The 24609-nt window shown below is 46.3% G+C and overlaps 1 protein-coding gene across 1 annotated transcript in view; it reads left to right on the plus strand.

The window, feature by feature from the left end:
- SIM1 (single-minded family bHLH transcription factor 1) overlaps positions 15220-24609 on the plus strand; it is a 74955-nt gene continuing 65565 nt past the window's right edge. The window contains exons 1-2 of the mRNA XM_018053128.1: positions 15220-15539; positions 16193-16794. Coding sequence (XP_017908617.1) covers positions 16620-16794 — 175 coding nt within the window. The 5' untranslated portion in view covers positions 15220-15539; positions 16193-16619. The remainder of the gene's footprint in view (positions 15540-16192; positions 16795-24609) is intronic.

The raw sequence follows: 24609 nt of genomic DNA on the forward strand, positions 1-24609 counted from the left end.
TTATGAAGCAGATTCCCAGAGGAGTGGTTTTGACACTGAGACATTCCCCAGTGGATGATGATGTCCTATGGATTTAAAAATAAGTTTCAAAAAGAAAAAATGGAAATATTGGACATCATCAAAATATAAGACGTTAGCTATGTGAAAGACCATAAAAAGGGGATAAAAAGACAATCTGGGGAGAAAATAGTTGAAAATCACATATTTAACAAAGGGTTTATGTACTCAGAATGCATCAGTCAGTCAGCTCAGTCGCTGAGTCATGTCCCACTCTTTGTGACCCCATGGGCTGCAGGACGCCAGACCTTCCTGTCCATCACCAACTCCCCGAGTTTACTCAGATTTATGTCCATTGACTTGGTGAAACCATCCGACCATCTCGTCTTGTGTTGTCCCCTTCTCCTCCAGCCTCCAATCTTTCCCAGCATCAGGGTCTTTTCAAATGAGTCAGCTCTTCGCATCAGGTGGCCAAAGTATTGGAGTTTCAGCTTCAGCATCAGTCCTTCCAATGAATATTCAGACTGATTTCCTTTAGGATGGACTGGTTAGATCTCCTTGCAGTGCAAGGGACTCTCAAGAGTCTTCTCCAACACCACAGTTCAAAAGCATCAATTCTTCGGTGCTCAGCTTTCTTTGTAGTCCAACTCTCACTTCCATACATGACTACCGGAAAAACCATAACTCCAATCAGACAGACCTTTGTTGGCAAAGATGTCTCTGCTTTTTAATATGCTGTCTAGGTTCTGGTGGGTCAGAGGTTAAAGCGTCTGCCTCCAATGTAGGAGATCCAGGTTCAATCCCTAGGTCAGGAAGATCCCCTGGAGAAGGAAATGGTAACCCACTCCAATATTCTTACCTGGAGAATCCCATGGACGGAGAAGCCTGGTAGGCTACAATCCATGGGGTCGCAAAGAGTCGTACACGACTGAGGGAAATTCATTTCATTCATTCATTAAGGTGGTCATAACTTTCCTTCCAAGGAGTAAGAGACTTTTAATTTCATGGCTGCAGTCACCATCTTCAGTGATTTTGAAGCCCCCCAAAAATAAAGTCAGCCACTGTTTCCATTGATTCCCCATCTATTTGCCATGAAGTGATGGGACCAGATGCCATGATCTTCGTTTTCTGAATGTTGAGCTTTAAGTCAACTTTTCCACTCTCCTCTTTCACTTTCATCAAGAGGCTTTTTAGCTCCTCTTCACTTTCTGCCATAAGGGTGGTGTCATCTGCATATCTGAAGTTATTGATATTTCTCCTGGCAATCTTGATTCCATCTTGTGCTTCATCCAGTCCAGTTTTTCTCATGATGTACTCTGCATATAAATTAAATAAGCAGGGTGACAATATACAGCCTTGATGTACTCCTTTTCCTTTTTGGAACCAGTGCATTGTTCCATGTCCAGTTCTAACTGTTGCTTCCTGACCTGCATACAGATTTCTCAAGAGGCAGGTCAGGTGGTCTGGTATTCCCATCTCTTTCAGAATTTTCCACAGTTTATTGTGATCCACACAGTCAAAGGCTTTGACGTAGTCAATAAAACTATGTAGATGAGGTAGATGTTTTTCTGGAACTCTCTTGCTTTTTCGATGATCTAACAGATGTTGGCAATTTGATCTCTGGTTCCTGTGCCTTTTCTAAAACCAACTTGAACATCTGGAAGTTCATGGTTCACGTATTGCTGAAGCCTGGCTTGGAGAATTTTGAGCATTACTTTACTAGCGTGTGAGATGAGTGCAATTGTGTGGTAGTTTGACCATTCTTTAGCATTGCCTTTCTTTGGAATTGGAATGAAAACTGACCTTTTTCAGTCCTGTGGCCACTGCTGAGTTTCCCAAATTTGCTGGCATATTGAGTGCAGCACTTTCACAGCATCATCTTTTAGGATTTGAGACAGCTCAACTGGAATTCCATCACCTCCACTAGCTTTGTTCATAGTGCTGCTTCCTAAGACCCACTTGACTTCACATTCCAGGATGTCTGGCTCTAGGTGAGTGATCACACCATCGTGATTATCTACGTCATGAAGATCTCTTTGGTGCAGTTCTTCTGTGTATTCTTGTCACCTCTTCTTAATATCTTCTGCTTCTGTTAGGTCCATACCATTTCTGTCCTTTATCAAGCCCATCTTCGCATGAAATGTTCCCTTGGTATCTCTAATTTTCTTGAAGAGATCTCTAGTCTTTCCCATTCTATTATTTTCCTCTATTTCTTTGCACTGATCACTGAGGAAGGCTTTATCTCTCCTTGCTAGTCTTTGGAACTCTGCATTCAAATAGGTATATCTTTCCTTTTCTCCTTTACTTTTCACTTCTCTTCTTTTCACAGCTATTTATAAGGCCTCCTCAGATAGCCATTTTGCTTTTTTGCATTTCTTTTTCTTGGGGATGGTTTTGATCCCTGTCTCCTATACGATGTCATGAACCTCTGTCCATAGTTTATCAGGCACTCTGTCTATCAGATCTAATCCCTTGAATCTATTTGTCACTTCCACTGTATAATCATAAGGGATTTGATTTAGGTCATACCTGAATGGTCTAGTGGTTTTCCCTACTTTTTTCAATTAAAGTCTGAATTTGGCAATAAGGAGTTTCATGATCTGAGCCACAGTCAGCTCCCAGTCTTGTTTTTGTTGACTGTATAGAGCTTCTCCATCTTTGGCTGCAAAGAATATAATCAATCTGATTTCGGTGTTGACCATCTGGTGATGTCCACGTGTAGAGTCTTGTCTTGAGTTGTTGGAAGAGGGTGTTTGCTTTGACCAGTGCATTTTTTTGGCAAAACTCTATTAGTCTTTGCCCTGCTTCATTCCATATTCCAAGGCCAAATTTGCCTGTTACTCCAGGTGTTTCTTGACTTCCTACTTTTGCATTCCAGTCCCCTATAATGAAAAGGACATCTTTTGGGGGTGCTAGTTCTAAAAGGTCTTGTAGGTCTTCATAGAACTGTTCAAATGCATAAAAACTCTCAAAACTAACAGTAAAACACCATAGAATCCAAGTAGAAAATGCACAAAGGACATCAACAGACATTTCATCAGAAGGGAGACAGAGATGGCAAACAAGCACATAATAAAATGTTCAACATCATTAACCATTAGAGAGATGCAAATTAACAGCATAAAGATATCAGACCTGTCAAATAAACAATAATGATAATACCAAATGCTGGCGAAGATATGGAGAAACCAGATCACTTATACATTGTTGATGGGAATATAAAGTGGTATGCTCACTCTGGAAAATAGTTTGGCAGTTTCTTTTAAAACTTAAAAATGGACTTCCCATACAATCCAGAAGTTGTACTCATGGGCATCTATCCCAGAGAAATGAAAACATATGTTTACATTAAAATTTACATCCAAATGTTCACAGTGGTTTATACATAATATCCAAAAACTGGAAATCACCAGACTGCCCTTCAATGGGTGAATGGTTAAACAGACTATGGAAGCTTCATAGCATGGAATATTATTCAGCAGTAAAAAGAAATAAACTGTTGCTACATGTAACCACTTGGATTAATCTCAAGGGAGTTAATGCTGAGTAAAAGCACCAATCTCAAAGTTTCCATATTATAGTGTTCCATTTATATAACATTCTTGAAATAAAAATTAGAAATATAAAACAGATCGTTCATTGCTAGGATTTGAGAAGTAGAGTGGGGGAAAGGACAAGTGTGGCTGTAAAGGGCAGTGTGAAAGAGACTTGTAGTGATGTTACGCATACACACACACACACACACACACACACACACGAGCACATTCATAACTGGAGAAACCCAATTAAGCTCTGTTAACACTGAGGCAGGCGGCAGGCGGGGTGAGAGTAAGGGATGCTTGGCATTCCCCCATACATTTCTTTGAAATCTACTATAAATCTATAATTAGTTCAAAATGAACAGTTAAGAAAAATTTCAAAAAGCAATCCAGGCCAGCTAGTGAGTTCCTCCTTTTTCAGCCTAGAGATGCTTCTGCTTTCTTGATTTCGTAGGGATGTTTGCCCCTTGGGTTATTCTCTGTATTTTCAATGCATATCATCCCCTTTTACTTGATCGTGTTCTAAAAGTTCCAAGCACTTTTCAAAAGAAAATCTTGAAACACTTGGGTGAACATTATTCCCATGGGGTCCTGAGGAAGTTACTCAGCTTGCTTTTGGAAACTTGGAGAGCTATCATCTGTCCCCTTCCTCATAGGAATGCTGAGGATTACAAATTCACAGAAGTTCCAGTGAAGTCCTGAACTCATGGAGGGAATGAGAATCCTCTCCACGGAGTGCCCTGCTCATTCTCCTCACTGCTCAGGGGCTCCCACCAAAGTGTCTCCTTTGTCAAATGTCAGCTCATTCTAGAATGATGTGACGCGTCTTTATGAATTTACAGTATTGCCAACTGTTGGATAACTGGTGATTAATAACACTATTAAATATTTTGATCTACAATAGATTTATACCCTTCCTTGTATTTCAAATTAGTCAACCCAAGTGTGATTTTCTGAAAGTTACCTAAAATGCATAAACTTACTGTTCAGTGGATTTAAAAAAAAATAAATATATTCCACTATTTTAAGGCATTTTCCCCTGAATTTGACCAACAGATTTAAAAATTATCTCGTGCATTTTTATGTCAACACTTTTTCCAAACACTCTTCCCTCAGTTCTTCCCACCTGCACATGTTTCTCTGCTTCTCTTCATCACAGTAACCTTTCTTTCTCACTTCCTTACTTCTCTGGAACATGACCTTAGTAAACGAATCTGTTGTGTCACTTCTAATGCTCTCCTAGAGTAAATCATTATCTGCTGGTTGCTCTGACCAACACTGGCAACTGGAGTTAACCACTGAAACCCTTGCACGATGATTTCCAAAGGGTCATAATAAACATTCCTCGACATCTGTCACACAGCCTAGATTCAACAAGTGGGGCAGTGTTAGCCCAACAAGAGCTACTCCACAGAGCACCTTTGTGCAACTTAGGAAAAGGTATCTTCCCTGGGTAGGACATGGGACTGAGTCATAGCTGAATTTCAATCTTGACCTGCCCAGGTGGAGCACAAGCCCCCCAACTGGACCCAGAAGCTCTCCACCAAGTTCAGGAACACAAGCTTGGCTCCTTTTGACCTTTGCACCAATTCCATCATTGACTTGCATTGTTTCTGAGAGCAATCACTTGATCCCTTTCTTGGTCAATCACTTGACCCTTTTTGTGACCCCTTGACACAATTTTTTCCACAAAATACTTAGACACAAAGTATTACAAACCCATCCTGTTACAAGCTTCTGTTTTTTTGTCTCCACAACAGTGGTGCCAATACTCATTGGGACATCAGCAGATCACTGAGCCCTAGGACAAGCTCAAACCATTTTGGTTTCCTTTAATGAGGAAGAGGGAACTCTGGCTGGCTATTTTTGTCCTTGTTCAGTTTTCCTCTGTGGTCAGTCCAACAGTCATGATGTGCTCTCCGGGCCTTGAGACACACATTCTCTTCAGTTGAGTGAGAACATCTGACTCGCTGTCAATTTGCTGTGGAACACACCTCCCAGATTTTCTACACTATGTGATACTAGCTCTGAACATTTCTCATTCAGTGCTCATCTCTGTCAGCTAGTCAGAAAATTGGAACCAGAAACACTTGACAAAGCAACGGCCACATTACGGTTACAGGTGGTGACATATTGCTGCTGCTGCTGCTGCTTATTCATGAAACGGGAGGTTAAGACTCCATTTCTGAGATGTAAAGTAGGGAAAACCCCACATAAAGCACCAGCGTTGGACAGAATATCACATAGACAATTTCCAACTGAAATGCCAGTTATTAGAAGTCATGTGGAGTCAGGAGTTGCCATGGAATCCATTTGTTTCTAAACCAGCTCCTCCTGATGGAATAGTTTTTCATTATCATGTCTTTCTTATAGGGAAGAGGGACAGAGAGAAAAAGAGAAAGAGACAGACAGACACACAGACAAATAGATGGGGCTGTTATTTGATATAAAACTATGTTATAATTCTTATACAGTCAAGTCCTAATATTAATCAGATATTTAAAACTTAAGGAGGGTTTTAATATCAGCTTTAACAAACATTTATATTGCTGTCTGGTTTGGAGTAAAACAGTCACATTGCCATCACGTGACTTCTGATTATTCAAGGAGAATATACAGTGGCTTATCATATGACATTTATCTTCACAAACAAGTTATCAGATCTCTGAGAATAAAAATAAATATCAAAGCAGATCTAAACCATAGTAGGCCGCATACTTGCAGCACCCTTGTTTTTTCCTCTGCTTTTTCCCATGTATCATTTTTATTTAGATTCTTAACTAGATCATTACAAGTTTTTCCTGTGAAATTACTGCCAGGATCAGTCTGTCCCCTTGTTCCTTCAAGTTATTGCATAAATCATACAACACAATTGGCTGGCATGTGTTAATGCTTGAGTTGTTTTTGTGGTAAAGTCTCCTTGTGTTTGCAGGTAAAATACAAAAACAGTTGGTTCAAATATCAACCTGGGACAACTGAATTTCAAAACATACAGAATCCATAAATTAACCACTATTTTAACATATGTACAGTGTAATTGAAGATAATTAGGAGATCAATTGGATGAAGACATATTCAAATTATAATTGTATATTTATCTTATGTGTTTTACACTAAAGAATATTAAATATTTTATATGAGGGGTGAGGGAAGCGCAGTAGATGACTCCAGAGGCTTGAACCTGTATTTCTGACTGTTTCCACTTCCCAGAGGTCTGGGGAGCTCTCCTCCCCGAGAGGTTCAAGAAACCCTCACCTCCCTTAAAAGTCAGGTCCCAGCTTTTCCTCCAGCCCAGGAACCTTAACCTTGTCCAGAGCCAAGAAGGCCCCACCCTCAAATGTTTCTGGAAAGACCATTCAAGAGGAGAGAAATTTGAAAAGCCTTTAGGCATATGAAAAGATATTCACCCTCCATAATAAAAGAAAGACAAAAGCAGACTGATTTTTTTTTCACCTACCAGATTGGCTAAAAAAAAAAAAAGCTATAATGTTCTTCATTGCAAAGCTGTGGGGAAACAGCTACCCTTGTGCACTGATGGTGGAGGCGTCAATGGGCACAACTTCTGTGGAAGGCAATGTGGTAGTGTCTATTAGGAGTACAAACACATGTCCCCTTGGCCTCGCAATTCCACTGTGGCGAGTCTGTCCTGTGGTTACACTGGCACACAGGTAACTGACTGCTTGTGATAGTGATGATGAGGAACAACCTAAATGCCCTTGGTGGATGCCAGGTTAAATAAATTATACCGATATATTCATAAGATAGAATGCTATAGAGATTTTAGAAAAGACAAGATGAAGTTGTCATGGAAAGTGAACAAATCAAGGTGCAGGACAGTGTAAGGTATCAGCCTTAATGTTTGCTTGAATATGTGTGAAGCAGCTTTATAAAGAGAGTAGGAAATCAGGTACTGTTGTATAGCAGTGGACACCAACTGGCAACCCAAGGCTGCTGGTTTGCATCTGCTTGGTTTGCACACCATTTTAAAATTGGATTTCACTTAATAATCTGATATCCAGGTAAGGGAAAAAAAAAAGTGAAGCAGGCCAGGTGGTAAGATAAGAAATGGTGCTGATAACCTAATCTGTTTGGATTTTTCCACCTAGTTTTAGGGCCATACCTCAGACATAACTAAAGCAGGGTGGAGGGCCTCTGCAGTGTAAGCCCTGAGGAGCCAATCCATTTTGTACCAGAAGCAGGGCTGTGACTCATGGATAAACATGATGGTCCCAAACCTCTCTCCAAGTTTCCTAAAGAGACTTAGAAACAGAACCTGTGACAAGACACACCTATCAGCCCCATCCTCCCAGCTGTGCCCAGGGCAGCATTTGTCACAACAGGCACAGGACAGGGCCTAAAGCCCCTGGCAGTTTTGCTGCTAAGTCGCTTTAGTCATGTCCGACTCTGTGTGACCCCATAGATGGCAGCCCACCAGGCTCCCCTGTCCCTGGGATTCTCCAGGCAAGAACACTGGAGTGGGTTGCCATTTCCTTCTCCTTTCTCCCTGGCAGTTTTAGAAGCCCATAATATATATATATTTTTTTTCTTTTTTAAATTTTAAAGTCTTTAATTCTTACATGCGTTCCCAAACATGAACTCCCCTCCCACCTCCCTCCCCACAACATCTCTCTGGGTCATCCCCTTGCACCAGCCCCAAGCATGCTGCACCCTACGTCAGACATGGACTGGCGATTCAATTCTTACATGATAGTATACATGTTAGAATTCCCATTCTACCAAATCATCCCACCCTCTCCCTCTCCCTCTGAGTCCAAAAGTCCGTTATACACATCTGTGTCTTTTTTCCTGTCTTGCATACAGGGTCGTCATTGCCATCTTCCTAAATTCCATATATATGTGTTAGTATACTGTATTGGTGTTTTTCTTTCTGGCTTACTTCACTCTGTATAATTGGCTCCAGTTTCATCCATCTCATCAGAACTGATTCAAATGAATTCTTTTTAACGGCTGAGTAATACTCCATTGTGTATATGTACCACAGCTTTCTTATCCATTCATCTGCTGATGGACATCTAGGTTGTTTCCATGTCCTGGCTATTATAAACAGTGCTGCGATGAACATTGGGGTACATGTGTCTCTTTCAATTCTGGTTTCCTCGGTGTGTATGCCCAGCAGTGGGATTGCTGGGTCATACGGTAGTTCTATTTGCAATTTTTTAAGGAATCTCCACACTGTTCTCCATAGTGGCTGTACTAGTTTGCATTCCCACCAACAGTGTAGGAGGGTTCCCTTTTCTCCACACCCTCTCCAGCATTTATTGCTTGCAGATTTTTGGATCGCAGCCATTCTGACTGGTGTGAAGTGGTACCTCATTGTGGTTTTGATTTGCATTTCTCTAATAATGAGTGATGTTTTAATTTTAAGCTCTTGTACAATCAGAAGAAAAAATATGTAAGAACAATGAATATAAGATCATGAATTCAGCCAAACTTGCATTAATATTTGCACTAACTCAATTGTAAAATATAACCTTTAGTATTTTTAACAGAGGAAGTGACCCATTAAAACCTAAGTGCCCAAGAACTTACAAAGTCATACTGTCCCAGTGTGATGCTGAACATGACCCTGCACAGGACAGAGCATGCACCACTTAGGAGGAGGCCTAGACCTCACAGGTCCCATGGGCCCAGCCAGGGCTGCTTCTTCGAGGGACAGTCCCCCTGCAGCAAAACCGCACGCATTTTGGGTCCTTTATGCTTTAGAACTCTCCAAAATCAGGGAATGATTTCAAGGCCAAAACGAGGACCAATAGGTTATCTGTCATTTTTCCAACGTGTCCTACCCTAGGTGGACTGGCTCAAACCCTGTGGACTTCTCCAGTGAGAATGCTGGAGCTCTGGCACCTTCTGGGAGTACTCTGAAAACTTCCTTGTTCTTTGGAGGCCAAATTCCCCACTGAAGCCTGGCCTGGCTGGGTTTCCCTGGCCTCCTCTCTGTCATCCTGAGGCCACTATCCTCTTTCTTAAGAAGGTAGGAATGACCCATCTTCACAGCCTCAAGCCTCATCCCTGGACCTCAACTAGACAATCATATTATTTTATGCCATATGCTCAGGCTCCTATAATAGGACTCTCACTTTAAATCTTTTCCCTCCAGACTGTCTTCTCCAAAGACAAGCTGAGAAAAGGCAGACTAAAGCAATGGTTCTCAAACTGTGGTTCCCTGACTGGCAGCATGAGCATCATCTGGGAACGTGTTAGAAAGGTGAATTTACTGGGTCTCATCCCAGATCTGCTGAATCGTAAACTCTGGGAGCAAGGACCAGCCATCAGTGTTTTTCCAGGCCTCCCCAGGTAATCCCCATACAGGCTCAAGTTCCAAAACCACCAGCCAGGAGCAAGGATGCCCAGCTTTTCAAGGGCAGGTTCCCAAGGGCACAGAGGTGATGAGTCTGGCTAGAGTGGAACTCCAACATGCCCCAGACGCCAGAGGCACTTGGTCCCTGTCCCAAAACACAGAGGTACTTCGCTGGGATCCTGCGGTGATGCCCGAGGCGAAGGGGGTGGCGGGGGTGGGGGGAAGGGAAGGATGGGGGCACAGGGAGGTAGCTCTTCCAAACCACAGTCTGCCTGCGCCCCCAGCCGGGTTAAGCCGCAGAGCAGAGTTGGGGGCGGAGCGGAGAAGGTTGCGACCGCAGTCACCGTACAATGCGAGGAAACGCCCGCGCCCCCCTCTCGGAGCTCGTCCTCACCCCTGCTTCGGCGGCTCTTGGAGTTTCCTAGTGCTTGGACCACCCCCGCCCCTCCCATACTTTATAAATGCGGACTCCAGAGTGCAACAGGGATTTCCGATTCCTAAATCAGAATGGAGCCCGAAGGTCCATAGTTAAAAGCTGCGCTCGGCACAAAACTCCACCCTCAGGGACCCCCGGCTCAGCCAGGTCTGGAAGCGCCGTCATCTGTTTATGGATGAGAAGCATCCGCCTTGGGAGAATGCCTTACCTACTCCGCCTAGAGTGCGGGGCTAGGGGATCCTTTTCAGGCGCTCACCGCACAGACCCTGGAGCACATCGATCCCAGGAGCTAGACTCAAAACTTGCGGCTCAGGAAGGGATTAACTCTCCAGAAACGTAACCCAAAGGCTCTCAACGCAGGAGAATGAAGCACAAGCCCTCTGGATCCTCACAATTCTGACGCCCCTCACCCTGTTCGAAGTCACAGACTCCTCTCGGCCCCCTTTCGGCCACCTGGCTTCCCCTCACACCCCGCACCCCACCCCTGCGCATCCTAGCCACCCACTTGCGCCCCCAGGCTTGGAGTGTGTTCCTGTAGCGCACCGAGAGCATGATTTAGCCTGAAAATTGGAAACTAATTTAGGAATTAAAGCGTCTTCCAACCCGAAGTAGCGAACCAACGTCATCTTCAGCTTTTGCACACCTTGATTTGTGTTCCTGGGCTCTGCTTTGCTGAATTATACACACACACTCCATCTTTAGCTCGATTTCTAGAAAAAAAAATTGTTAAAAGTTCCCGCGCTCTGAGCTGCAGGCACCCACCGCTCCTGTCCTCAGAACGCGGAGCATCAGTTTCTCAGTTGCTGTTAATGCTCTAGTGGTTCAGCTCTTTAAAAGTGCGCAGTGTAACAGGCACTCTTGTTTTTCAGCGACCAATTCAAGGTTATATTAGACTACAGTTCAAAATCTGGGTGGAAAGTATCCAGACTATTTAGAGAAACTATATATAAAAAAATCTTTACTTGCATTTTCACGTTAACACATTTTCCTTCCTTCCTTCTCTCTTTCTCCCCCGCCCCCATCCCCACTTTCTTTTTTTTTAGTGTGTAACCACTGAAGCTAATTTTCTGGACATGTTAAGTTAGTCCAGAAAGTTAGTCCATGTTAAGCCCTTAAAGTCCATGTTAATTTTCTGGTCAATTCAGGCGGGCGCCTGAGAAGTAGTACCTCAGAAGAGAGCTGTTTTTTGTTCATGAAATAACTTATACTTTCCCAAATATCCTGATCAAACAAGGAATACTTACAATATACTTACAATAATTTGAGAAAGATTAAATACTGCCCTGTTTTTTGGAGGTTCCTCCTTGTCTTTGTTTTCTAGCAGACTCACCCCTCCGGGGGGTTAAATTTGTCAGGGGCCCTTGTCTCTGCGTCAACATCACAACGACTAAATGTGGTAATAAAATGAGGCCACACTCATTCACGTACATGGAAGAAGAAAAACGTTAGTGTTTCCCTAGACATTAATATTTCCCTAGATAAAGTCTCCTTTCCACTAATAGACAGTGAATATCTGGATATAACATATTGAGATATTTAAGTGACCATCTTCAAATCTTAATCTTGAATATAAAAATCCTTCCTCCTGACCTTGGCCATTGAGTCAAATCTGTGCCTGAAGTGCTTTATGCGACTCTATCATATGTGATATGTGATATGATAGAGTGTAAAAGTGCATTGTGAGTCCCTAGCAGTCTTTTATTTTTTCTTAAGCGTTATGCGGGCGGCGTGGGAGACAGCAGTCTAGTTTTGAAGCAGCAGGGCGCAGGGAGGAGTTACCAGAGGCTTGAGGGAGTCTGTGCCCGAAGCAGGGGTCGAAGCCTCTGTGCTGAAACAGGCTCCTTCGTGTGCACCGGAATTCCGCTGGGCGTTCACTCGTTCTTTTACAACCCAGCTCAGCTTCTCTAGGTGCTCTCTGAGCAGGCGAGAGGTCCTCGGAGATCCTCTTTTAGCGCGCGGAGCTCCGCAGGTTCTCGGCTCGGCCACGGCGTGCACGCCTTTCTCTACTCCGAACTTGAGCCCTGGACCTCTGCGCATCTTGGCATCCAGGCCCGTTGAGGATAGGATCCATGCAACCTGGGGTTATCTCAAGTGCGCTATGTTACTGTCACTCTAGGCTGTTGGCTCTCCGGGGAAAAGGCGGGGGACGGGGTGGCGAGGGAAGGAGGGAGATGTTTGTTTATAAATCGGTTCTGGTTTCTTCCCGCTTCAGGACCGGGTTCTGGGGTCGAATAGACAGTGCCGGGGCGTCAGGCGGCTGCAGATTGAGGCACCCGCGCAAGGAGGCGGTGGCCTAGCCTCTTAGGGTTCTCATTTGGTGTTGGTGGGTCCCGTGTGCCCCTCTTTTTCCTTTCTGGGACTTTCCCCCTTACATCGTTTAAAAGGTGGGTAGGATAAGCCTCTTAGCCTCAAGAAGCTGGTTTAAAATTACCCCTGCTAGAGGTGAGCAGCGATCCTGCGAGCACGTGGGAGGCACCCAAGGTCGCGGCTCCTGCCCGACAGGCGTGGTGCGCGCGGGGCCCCGGGCGGGGTCGCCGGGCGGGGGAGTGCCAGAGCCGCGTTCCCGCTCCAGCCGGGTTCAAAGATTAGAAAAACAGGTGTTACGTCGCCATGCTAATTCACTCTCTCGGTAAACGCGGCTCAGACAGTTGTGTGCGGAGGACTTAGCGAGGGGCCCGTCACCATATGGCCCTGCATTCACTTTGTTTATTAAAGGACACATTCTCAGTTCATCGACTACTGAGCTTCACTGGGACACTGGAGTGGCCCTCCTGGCCCCCACCTCCGGTCCATCCTCTTTGGTGTGAAGACTTCCATATTCATCTTGATCTGAAGGCAAAACATTCCATTTCTTTGGCGCCAATCACGACCTGTATGGGAAGTCGGCGCTGCCTGACCCCTCCGAGTCCCAGCGGTGGGCAAGGGTTTCGGACCGCTGTAGAGGTCCAACACTTCTGCACATTGATTGAAGCGGAAATAGGGTTTACCGTAACCGCCGACTTAAGTGAAATCCTTTCTAGAACAGTCGGAATAGAAAAATGCTTTTTATCCCTGAAGTGTCATTTCTTCATCTGGCCTCTCCATTTTACTCCTAAGACCTGTCCAGGTTGGGGGCTGGGGAAGTAGGGAGAAAGAAGGCTCTCAAGAAAGGTTCTTTCACCCTTTCCAAACACCCTCTTTTTTTTTTTTTTTTTGCACGAGTCAGCTTGATCTTATCTAGTCTTTCCAGAATCTTGTGTATAAGTGAGCCCCAGTACATCTCTCTCTGTATTCCTATTCGTAAGAGAGCATTACTTAGTAGTTGAAACGCCCAGAGCCAGGTTTCTAAGTGGCTACAGCCTCTGGGGAAATGACTCCTAGATTAGAGTCCATTTGCTGGATTCCAGTTTGGGAACACCTATAACGTCTCTACATTTAGTTCTTTTACAAAAAAGTCCCCCCCACCATCCCGTGCAGAACGTTCACCACTTCCTCCTACCAGGTGTTTCCCAGATGTGTAAATATCCCCAGGACTCTCCCACTGTCGTTCTTCAAACTTGCTGCCATTGGACTGCAAGGAGGCGGTGGATGTATATATTTTTGAACAAACACTCTTAAATTTGTTCCAAATATCAGCAGGATGCCACACACACCCCTCTTCAGAGTATATGTTTTCTCCGAGGCAATTAGCGCCACAAACGAGGAGTGCAACATTGACTAGTGTTCTCTTTTATGGTTGATGAAACAACTGCCTCCAAGCCGACCTCCGGGAGCCTTTAAGTGGCCACCAGCAGCACCAAAAGGAAGCAAGGAATCGCTTCTGTAGGGAGTGATTTGCAAGTAGCAATAATTATCTTCCAGGGCCAAGGAACTTTCCCCCGATGCTGGTTTTTTTTTTTTTTTAATCCATAGATGACAGAGAAGGCGAGTCAAATTAGAGGTTCTCTTTAAAATAACTTGTCAGCAATAGTACTTACAAGCGCTTGTTTAAACGGTTCCTGTAAAGGATTGTAAATGCTGTAAATTCATTCATGCAGACTGTATCCTTCCGTTAAGAAATACTGGTGTTGGACTTTGGTTTCCTGAAACAAAACCCAACAACAACAAAAATCTTCGCTCAGGATTAGGGTAACAGATCGCTGTGAGGTATCTGTATGTCAACGACTCTATTTTGGCCTGAAGTGTAACCTCTTTTCCTCTAGTGTCCCCTAACTGCTCCTCATAGGAAAACCCCGAGACTGAGCTTTCTACGGTGAGCAAGTCAGCCCTCATATTCGATCCATCTCGCAAAAGGTGCTCCTGTTTGGGATTAATTTAAAGATGGGTATATTTATCCTCTCTGGCGATGAATTCGGTGTCGCCGTAATTTCAGAGACGCGAACAAGAACCGGCCCTAAGCACGCCGTGAGCCCCGCGACTTGCCGGCCGGAAGGGAGCAGCCGGCTGGTCGGCCTCTGGGCAAACGTTTCCCGCAGCCAGAGCGGCTCCCGCCTCGCCTGTCGGGCGCCCCATCCCACGGGCCCGACCTTTGCGGCCGGGAGGCCGCTGCCAGTCGCTTTGGGGCGCCCTCGGCACTGTGGGACCGGCGCTCAGGGGTGAGTGCACAGCCCTTAGACCCCCGGGAGAGAGGGGAGCGCGGGTTCTGCACATCGCCCTCAAGAGCCGGGAGGCCAAAATCAGCAGCTGCTGGGTGGCAGCGCAGACTCCGTGCCCGGGGCTAGTTGGAGCTTTACGGCCACGCGGCTAGCTAGGCGGCTTGAGGAGAGCCGGGGCGCGGGGCTGGGAGGGGGGCGGGGGGCGGGGAGGCTCGGGCCGTGCACGCATCACTCAGGCCTGTTGGCCAATGAGCGTCGCACCCCGAGACGCACCGAGCCAATCAAAAACGAGGAAGTTGTGAGTGGCATTAAGAGAGGGCGGGAGAGAGGGAGCCCGGGAGTGAAGTTGAAGCTAAACCCTGTAAAGCCATAAAGAAGTTACAGGGGGGCGTTTTCGGCTTCCAATTAGCAATAATACTTCCTTCATAACAACTACCGAGGAGGAGGATTCTAAAACCACCTCACCCGTCCCAAAGCCCGAATCCTCCCCCCATTCTCCCTCGCACCCATCCCCCAATTCATGACCGAGAGAAGAAGAGGGGCCAGGACGCGCTCTGCTCCTCTCTGCTGGTGGGAAGCGGCGAGGCCCGCGGAGTGGCTTAGTTGGACCGTAGGCATGAGTACAGTTAAGAGGTGGGCGCCTCCGCATGCTTTGCCGCCGGCAGGGACTGAAGGTAGGTGAAGTGGAATATGCCCTGCGCCCGCCCAGTGGCGCCCGCTGCTCCACCGCGGAGGAGGAGAGGCCGGGCGCCTCCCGCCCTCCGGTGCCTGCGAGGGGCTGTCGCGAATGTGCCACCTGTTAACCTGGCGCTGCCGTGCCCGGCGTGTTGCCGCCCCCGCTGGGCAAGGGAAGCGCTGGGTCTCCTCCTTGGCTGTCCCGAGGGACTCGATGTATAAGTGCCACTTTTTGAGGAATCCCTGAGACTTGAGACCTAAGTTAGAGTCAAGTTCCGGACCTACCAAAGTGGGGGGACCGAGAGGCGCCCGAGCCCTGCGGAGAAATTCTTATTTGCAGAAACTTGGGAACGTACGCCTGGCCTGGGGCTCCTAAGGGTCTTCCGAGACCTGTGTTTTGTGGTTTGGGCAATTTCCCAGGGGGCTGGAGAATGTGTCTGACGGGGGTGAGAGAAGGCGAATATTATTTACAGGGGACTCAGTCTCGCTGCTTTTTCCAAATCTTAACCAACCAACCAAAACACTGAGCCTGGCAAGGAAAAGCGGAGGCGCGCTGAGGCCCTTCCGGGCCATTTCCCCCAGAATTGGGGCGAGCGCGTGAGTGAGTGTGGAGCCGCAGATGTCTGACGCTCTGATGCTGTTGTCTTCACAGTGGCCTGAAAGAGTGGTCCGGCTATCGTGTTCTTCCCCGAGGGGCTCGGAGCCGCCTCCAAGGCCTCGGGACTGAGAGCACCCGTCGGGGATTATTATGTCGATCTCCCGAGAACTGGGGTTTGCAGCGCGGAACAGAAGAAAAGGCTGGCTTTTCGGGGTTCCCGCCGGCATTTGATGCCCAGCTACGCCTAGAATTGTCGAGATCGCTTGCCGTGGATCAGCAATTTTATTCGCATCCCATATTTTTAAAGAAAAAAATCTGTTCGCCGGTGTTCTTTCACTACCATCAAAACACTGAAGCAAAAATCTCGTCAAAGTATGCTTTATATTTTTTGCCAAATATGATCTCCAATTGAAAGTTTATTTTTGATTTTGGATGAATCTGTGGAACTTATGTTGTAAGAAGAAAGGGAGAACGAGACACGATGAAAGAGAAGTCCAAAAATGCTGCCCGGACTAGGAGGGAGAAGGAAAACAGTGAATTTTACGAACTGGCTAAATTATTGCCTTTGCCCTCAGCTATCACCTCGCAGCTGGACAAAGCATCCATAATCAGACTCACCACCAGCTATCTCAAAATGAGAGTAGTGTTCCCAGAAGGTAAGTAACTTTGACCAGATGGAATTTCAAAGGTAGAAGGGGTAAGGGATTTGCCAGTGAATGAATACAGTACCAGCAGAGAAGTACATGCCTATGTACCTACACACTCACTGCAAAGGGAAGTTTAGCATGCTGGAATAACTAAGAACCTTGCTGGATTTAGAATTTCTATTGCCTTTCTGTGGCTCTTTCTACTTCCCCATTAATACTTTCTCTTCTGTCCATCAGATGTGTTTGATTGGGAAGCAGCCCAACGGTGCTTTTGTCAACACTTAGATAACTGGGCTCTGACGGAAGTACTACTAATCCAAACATGACTTTCTTTTTTAATTCCTCTTGTTAGATTTATATCTAGTAGAGACCAGGAACATCTCTAAATTCTTCTATTTTTGCTATGTCTAGACAGACCCATGTACATGGAGATAATAATTTCTCAATATATCAGTAATTCAGCAGATGAGGAGCAGGCTAGTTCATGAACAAATATGTTCTGAATTTACCCAGTCTCTCGACTACTTATTGCAAATTTATTCTGAGTTGTTGAGATGGTCACAGATTCTGAGACTAACTCTGATTGCAACTCCGGGCTTGATATTTTTTCTGATATAAGATTGAATTAAGATCACTTGCCTGCTTAGAAAATATCTTTTAGGTGGCAGGTTGGCAAATGAATCCCTGGGAAAATTGTCTTATAAGGCCTAGAAGTTAGAATAGCTGAACTGTTGACATGATTTAAAATATGTATTTAGATTATCAAGATTCACTGTGTGAGGACAAAGTAGCCTTCATAGAACACTGTCGTGTATGAAACCATTTATATTCAGTAGGTGAAGGACTCATCTCCCTTCTGTTTCCCCATCTTTTCCTTTACTCACATTCAAATAACATATAAACAGATTTTAAAAATATTTTAGATATGTCTTTGCTGGGGAAGGACGATTTGGAAGTGTAAAGGAGAGAATACTAAACAAAAAAATTCTGTTTATTTACAAACCAGAACGTCTTATTTGACCCAGAGAGATTTATGTTATTGTTGATTTTGGATGTTTGGAATTTGTTGTTTCTTTTAGGGAAAAGAGGGAAGGAAAGAATCACTATTGGACTTTGAGTTTCACTTTGCTTCATTTTGACTACAAGTTATTATCTGAATCAAAATCTTGCGAAACATGCCCCCAAATTAGTCAGGAGCACTAAAGGACAACTTTTATAGTTCAGTTTTAGCCCAAAGCTGTAAGTATGGTCATTTTGTCTTAAAGCAGTTCCTTGAACAATCTCATCTGACCTTGGAAACTACAGGAGGAGAGGAATCAAAACCTAACATACCTGAAAAGTTTTTTAAAAAAAGAAAAGAGAAAAAAGAAGGAGGGGCAACTTATGTAATAAAAAACCACATTTCCCATTCAACCTGTGCTGAGAATTGACGGTGGGAAAATTTCTATTATGCTACATTGCCTTCTGTTTAAAAAAGAGATATCGTTGTCTTTATACTGTCAGCGCTTACTTTATAAAAATAAAGCTATTGCGAACTCCGCTGGCCGCTCTGTTCCTAACAGGATTATTAGCAGTGATTTGTCAGCCCCTGCGGTCTCAGTGGGCTCCCTTTCTGCGTGATTTCTAGCGGGTCTCGTCAATTATCGGTGCCGATGTCGCTCGCTGTTTGATCAGAAGCAGCATATGGTGCTGCTTGTGAGGCTGCGAGTAATCGCGAAGGAAAAGAATAGCGGGTCGGCTTCCCGGGAGGGCACAGAGAGGGACAGTGCGCCCGGGGAGTCGCTGGGCCAGGGGCTCCTCTGTGTCGTGCAGACCCCGGGCAGGCGCGGCCGGAGGGAATCGGGGTGGGTTTTGTTGTTTTGGTTTTGTTTTTAAGAGAGCAAGCTTTCTTGTTTAATTTAATGCTAACTCCACAAATTATAAATTGCGTGATAAATAGGAGGAACAAAAAGTAAACCCTCTTAGCCAACTTCTCATTAATTTTAAAAAGAGCGCGGGTGAAGACTCCCGTTGGAGTCCCCTTGTTTGGCCAGGCCTGTCCCCTGTGGCTACTTTAAAGGCGATGTACTTTCTGCAGCCCCACTCACCTTCCTTCAGAGTTTTGGCCAGGGGCCGCTCCTTCCTCTCCCTTCTTTGGATGTGTGCGAGTTTATGGGGAGGAGGGGATGGACGATGTGTGAACTCTGGGCACATCATTTATTTCCCCAGCTACTGTTGAGCTCATAACTCACCCGAAGCCTCCACCGGGTGAGTTAGGGTCATCCGGACAGCTAGTTCCTAGGGATGAGGTTTTAATTTTGAGTCTAGATTAGCTTCAAAAGTCCAAAACCCAGATTCAGCCCTTTAAAATGTTAAAGGACAACAGCAACAAACAATAAAACTAACAGTTTTCAGAAGGAGCAAAATAATCACAAGGCCGCAGAACCAAGCACAACCTGCAGAGGGTGCCAAATTTGGGTTCAGCTGTTGCCTGAAGGCAGAAAGGTGGGCAAGATTAGGTCCATGGCAGTGGGGGAAACTGAGCACTTTTTATGGAGGTAATATAGTTTAGTGTGGAGAGATGGAAATAATTTGTTTGAAAATGAAGTACATTTTTACATCTGTCTTGACACCATCCTAGCACATAGTAGGTCTTCAACAAATTTTTAAAGGTGAGATGAAGGTAACTTTTTCATCACAATAAGCCTGCTATCACATGTAACATATGGATTTTGCAAAGTATATAATCTAAAATAATTCTAAATCTGGTGGCATCAGTTATTAGGCATAAAAATGACGATAAAACTTTACTGGTTTTGCTCATATTACATTTTATTTATAATACCCTGTAATGCCAAAAGACTTAAACAGAAATCCTTCCATACTTACACGTGAAAAAAATGAAAGATACTTAAAATATAGCTACCCTCCCACCATTTGTTGAATACAATTCCTAACCACCCTGCGCCCAGGAGTCTAGTAAATTCCTGGTCTGAGAGCAAATTTCAGCTTTTATTTGTCTCAATAGATAAAATTGAGCTGTTGAGGGAAAAAAATCGAGGGAGAAGGAACAGAAGAACGGGATATGGGCCCCTGGAATAATTAAGAATACAGTATTAAATTGGAAATTTCATAGTAAAAATAAAAACAAAAAGTCTGGGACAATTAGTGGGAAATCATTAGAACTGCATATCCCAAGTGGTAATATATTCTATTCTAAAACAGCCTTGCAAAGGAAAAGTTGGCATATCTGTATATATATGTCTTTGGTGTTCTCAAAGCCAAAGAGGCAAGTTAAAAAAAAGAGATGTTATGACTTGATTTGTATAAAAAAAGAACAAGTTCAACTAAAATATGTATTTGTTATCCAGTTATAATACAGTTTTTACTGGGGGCATAGTGGCTTGCATAGTGTGGCCTTTGAAAAGATCAAATGTTTTCAAATCTATGGCCATTCAATATCTTGGTAACATTACTGCCATTTCTTTGTCAACATGTCTTGGCAAAATAAAAATAATGACAGAATTGAAATCAGTAACTGTGTAGGAGTCTCTACAAAGGCTGGAAAGAAAAGGATGATTAAACAAACCTCCACAGACACTTGCTGTAATATTCACCTCAAGACTGAAATCCTTAATCACCTTATATTTTTTTTGAGGTTGAGAACTGAAAGAGGAAAAGAGGCCCCATTTCCCACGTGGATGGGTGATTTAAGGCTGTTTTTCTTGCTGCTTGGGGAAATGATTGAGCATTAGGTTTCCATGTTTATTTTCTTACAGAAGTTTTTCTCATTTAAACGCCTTTAAGCACAGTTTATGCTCCACGCTGAGTTTCTCTGTTTAATTCCAGTTTTGATGTTGACTTAAAATGTAGAGTGCAAAACTAAACTCTGGGCAGAGCATTTGCAAGGCAGATTTATGTGCTAGAAATTCTAGACCAGATCAATGGAAGAAGTACTTTTTTTTTTTTTTGGAAAAGGGAGTAATCATTAATAAAAACAGTAACAATAGCAACAACAGCAAAACTATAAAAACAGGGTATGATAAGCTATGGCAGAATACTTTTAAGCAGGGTACACTCCTCTGAAACTAAAATCAAGTTAAATTTCCAGGGGAGAAACCTGATTTCTAGGGGGAGTTATTTTTCAATCTGGGGGATTCTTGGCAGATTTCAGGTTTTGCAGATATAAATGTGGACACAGAATTCAAATCTATGAATTCTTGCCTCATTTCTTTGTCGGATCAGGTATTTCTCAAGAGAATAAGGTTTCGTCCCAGCTAAAACCTTATGATAATAGCTGTGCCCTCATTGTCAGTCTGTGGTCCAAGGAATTTTAAATTTTGCATGGGGACGGGGAATCCTTAATTATTTTGCAATGGGCCTCCTAATCAGAAAACACTAAAACATTGTCTGAGCATTGAGGACCAAAGCTTCTTCCTCTGGTAGCGCCATTGGGCAGACGGCTCCGGAGCGATATCACTCGACCTCCGTGGCTCAGACCAGGGACAGCGACCTTGTCGAAGCTCCCGCCGCCGGGGAGGCTTGTAGGCCAAGGCCCACGGGCCAGACCCCCACCGTGCGGCCCATTCTCTCCCGGCGGCGGCGGCCAGTGACCCGCTAGCCTTGGCCCCGGTGGCCGAGAGTGCGCCAGCTCTCGGCCTCCGCGCGGTGTCTCCTCACGCTTCGCGCGGGCCCTTGTTTCTGCCTTCCTGGGGCGTGAGGATGTCTCCGCCCGCCGAGCCTGGTGCTGCGCGGGCCACTGCCCCCAGGCCCGGCCCTCCTCTAAAACTCCTCTAAAGCCAAGATGCCGCCCGAGGGGCAAAGCTGTGCGTCCCGACCGCCAAGTGGAACCGAAGCGGGACAGGCCCGCGCCGCGGGACAGACCCATCGGCCTCGCCCGCGCCGGTCTTCGGACGCCCAGCCCGGCCAGCCTCGAAGGTCCGGTCTCGGGGAGACACTGCGTGAGGCTCTCAGCCGTCGCACACTATTGTCAACACTTCGTGCGTGTCCGTCCCACGGGTTAGTCGGGACCTGGCCGGGCCCGGCCTGTCCTGGTTCCTGCAGTTCGTGTTCTCTCGGGCGGGCTCGGCCCCGCCCGGGAAGCCCTACCTCAGGGGCCGAAGCTCCAACGAGCGCCCAGAGAGTGTCAGCGCTGCGAGCGTCGGTCTCCACCCCAGGTTCACACTGACAGAAGTGGATTCCCTGGGCGCGGCTGGGGGTCTCCGAGGCAGGCAGGGGAGTACTGGGCACACGCGCACTCTGGGGCCCGGGACCCTGCACGGGGCAAACCCCAGCCCCGCGCGGCCACCAGTGTCGTCGGAAGGTGGGCCACACCCGCCAGATGGCCCAGAGGCCGCACCAGGCGTCCCAGGTGGGGGTACTGAGTGGGGCTTCGGTGCCCGAAGCGCCCGCTCGGTCTGGGCGAAACGCTCCTGATCTCCGTCCCTCTCTGCCCCAAAGAGCCCAGCCGCTGAGGCTCCTGGAGCCGGAACCTGAATACCGCTTGTTCTGAGGCTGAAAGGGTTGCACAGTGAGAACGCGGAAGCCCTGTGGGCAAACCAGGTGGCCGAGACAAGTCCCCCGGGACCAGAAGTTAGACGCGGGGTCTCGGAGGGCTTTTCCCGTCTCAGTCACCGAGTTGTGGTCAGGTCACGGGACAGCTCCCTGTCATCCAAGAATTGAAGGTTTCCGGGAAGGGCAACAAGGAGAACACCTTTCTATTGAGATACTGTATTTATTAAAGGGGGCGGGGGGGGGGGGGCGGCGAAACTGTAGAACAAGCTCTTCTCCTCCTCCTCTTCCTGACTGGATGAAGGAGGAGATACCTGGTCTGCAATCTATATTTTGTCAAGGGTATGAAACTCATTCCGAAGGAAAAGCTCGATCAATTTATTTTTGTTGCTTGCAATAACACAGCTGGATGATGCTTTGGGCTCACGCTAGACTGGGGCTCATCATTCATTCGCCAAGAAGGGGCCTAAATTGTGCCTGTGGGATTAGGTCAATTTTAGTGGATCTACTTCGCCTCATTTGGTTACTAATTGGTTTCTTGTTTTATAAATCGAAATCTCATTTTCAGGAAATTACAAAACCCGTGCAGTCAGTCCATTGAGGTAATCCTTGGGTCAGGGGGTATTTAAATGGAAATGGCTCAACGGCGCACTGAGGGTAAAGCAACAGTGAAACTTCGCCCGGGGTTTCACGTGAAATGTGAGCTAGTCCTTTAGATCCATAATAGATACATCCCTTCTAATACTACTTATGTAAATATGATGAACCAGACTTTAAGGGGAGAGGGGGCGGGGAGAAGAAAAATTTATCTGCTAAGGTTAATGTGGCATATCTTGGAAATCTTCCAAAATAGATTATGTTTTCCTTTGTCTTCGGCCACTTTAGCTGGGGAAAATCCTTTTGTCTAAAACCCGATTTAGTTATCGCCTCCCTCGCAGAGCTCCTTCTCTCCTTTGCAAAACCCCGTTCCCTCGGCCTCACCGAATTACAAGAGAATCTTTAGATCTTGTTCCCACTGTAATCCTGCCGCAAAGGGAGCTGGTTTCCTCCTCATTTTAAACAGACAATCAAAGGATTTGCGAATTTTCTGCGGTAGGTCAAGTGCAGAAACGAAATCTCGGCTTACCCCCCTCTCCAACAGAAACTGGGGGTGGGAGCGCGTCAGTGCGGGAGGAAGGTGACGGGGTCCAGGGAGAGGGGTCTCTGCTTCCACTCTACCCCTGGCTTTTTGAGAGATGAAACCCATGCCCCGGGCTTGGAAGGTGTCCTGGGCCGGCTGAAAGGAGAGCTCAGAGCCCTGATCTTAGGTCAGAAAAGCCAGACAGGTAGAGGAAGGCAGCCAGTTCTTCATAAAACATTAACCCAGACACGACCGTGTGCGGGAGGTTTCAACCGGGAACGGGAGAGAAGGCAATGCTCCGTGAAAGCAAAAGGTTCCTTAAAAGGTGAGGGGGTGGGGGGTACAGGAGAGGGCGCGGGAGGCTCCTGTCACCCTGTGCCCGGCCCGGCTGTTTATTAACCTGCAGGGAAGTCTTACTTTTCCCTCGTAGGCGCATAATAATGAGGCCGCCCCCAGAGACCACAACCAGCCGAGGCTGGCGCCGGGAGTTCGGAACCGGTACTCAACATTGAGCTCAGCTCGCGGGGAGGGGGTTTCAGATGATTCTGGTCGGGAGGCGGCTCCCGGGTGTCCCCAGCCGCTTTGGAGAACCTTAGTAATTTTAGAATAAAGCGTTTGTTGGCTCCACAAGCAAGGTTCACACCCTTCGGGGAGCTGCGGAAGGCACAATCCCAGACGCAAGGCGGCTGCGGCCAGCTCCCTGCCCGCCGAGCGCCCGGCCCCTAGCCCCAGGAAGCTCGGGGCTTTCAGGCCTCCGTTGGGCCCCAGCGTCAAAGGGCCAGCGCCACCCGAGTCCCGGGCTCTCCCGGCAGGATCCTTTCCCCACTCCCCCGTGCGACCTCCTCGACTACACCCTCCCGCCACTTCTTCTGGTTGGGTATGTGTGATGGGGGTGAAACCAAGGAATAGAGCTTGACTCAGACGGCAGGAGCTAAGAGAAAGTAACAAGGCGAAGGAAGGATTGTGTCTGTGCCGGCTGCTGTGGCAGGGCCCTCCGGAAAGGCCCAGGAGGACCGCAGGAATCAGGGCAGTGGAGTCACTCTGGGGAGGGAGGAAGAATCAGGAGGAGTTGCCCAACGCGAGGAAGGGAGAGGAGTCCCGGCGAGGGTGGGGGTTGGTGGGGGCAGATCAGTGTTTGCAGAGCGGTGGGGAAATCGTTAGATTTATTTAGATGTGCAAACACCCAGAAAAACCCGATTCGAGCTTAAGGGGCG

This window comes from Capra hircus, chromosome 9, assembly GCF_001704415.2.
Source record: "Capra hircus breed San Clemente chromosome 9, ASM170441v1, whole genome shotgun sequence".
Lineage (NCBI taxonomy): Eukaryota > Metazoa > Chordata > Mammalia > Artiodactyla > Bovidae > Capra > Capra hircus.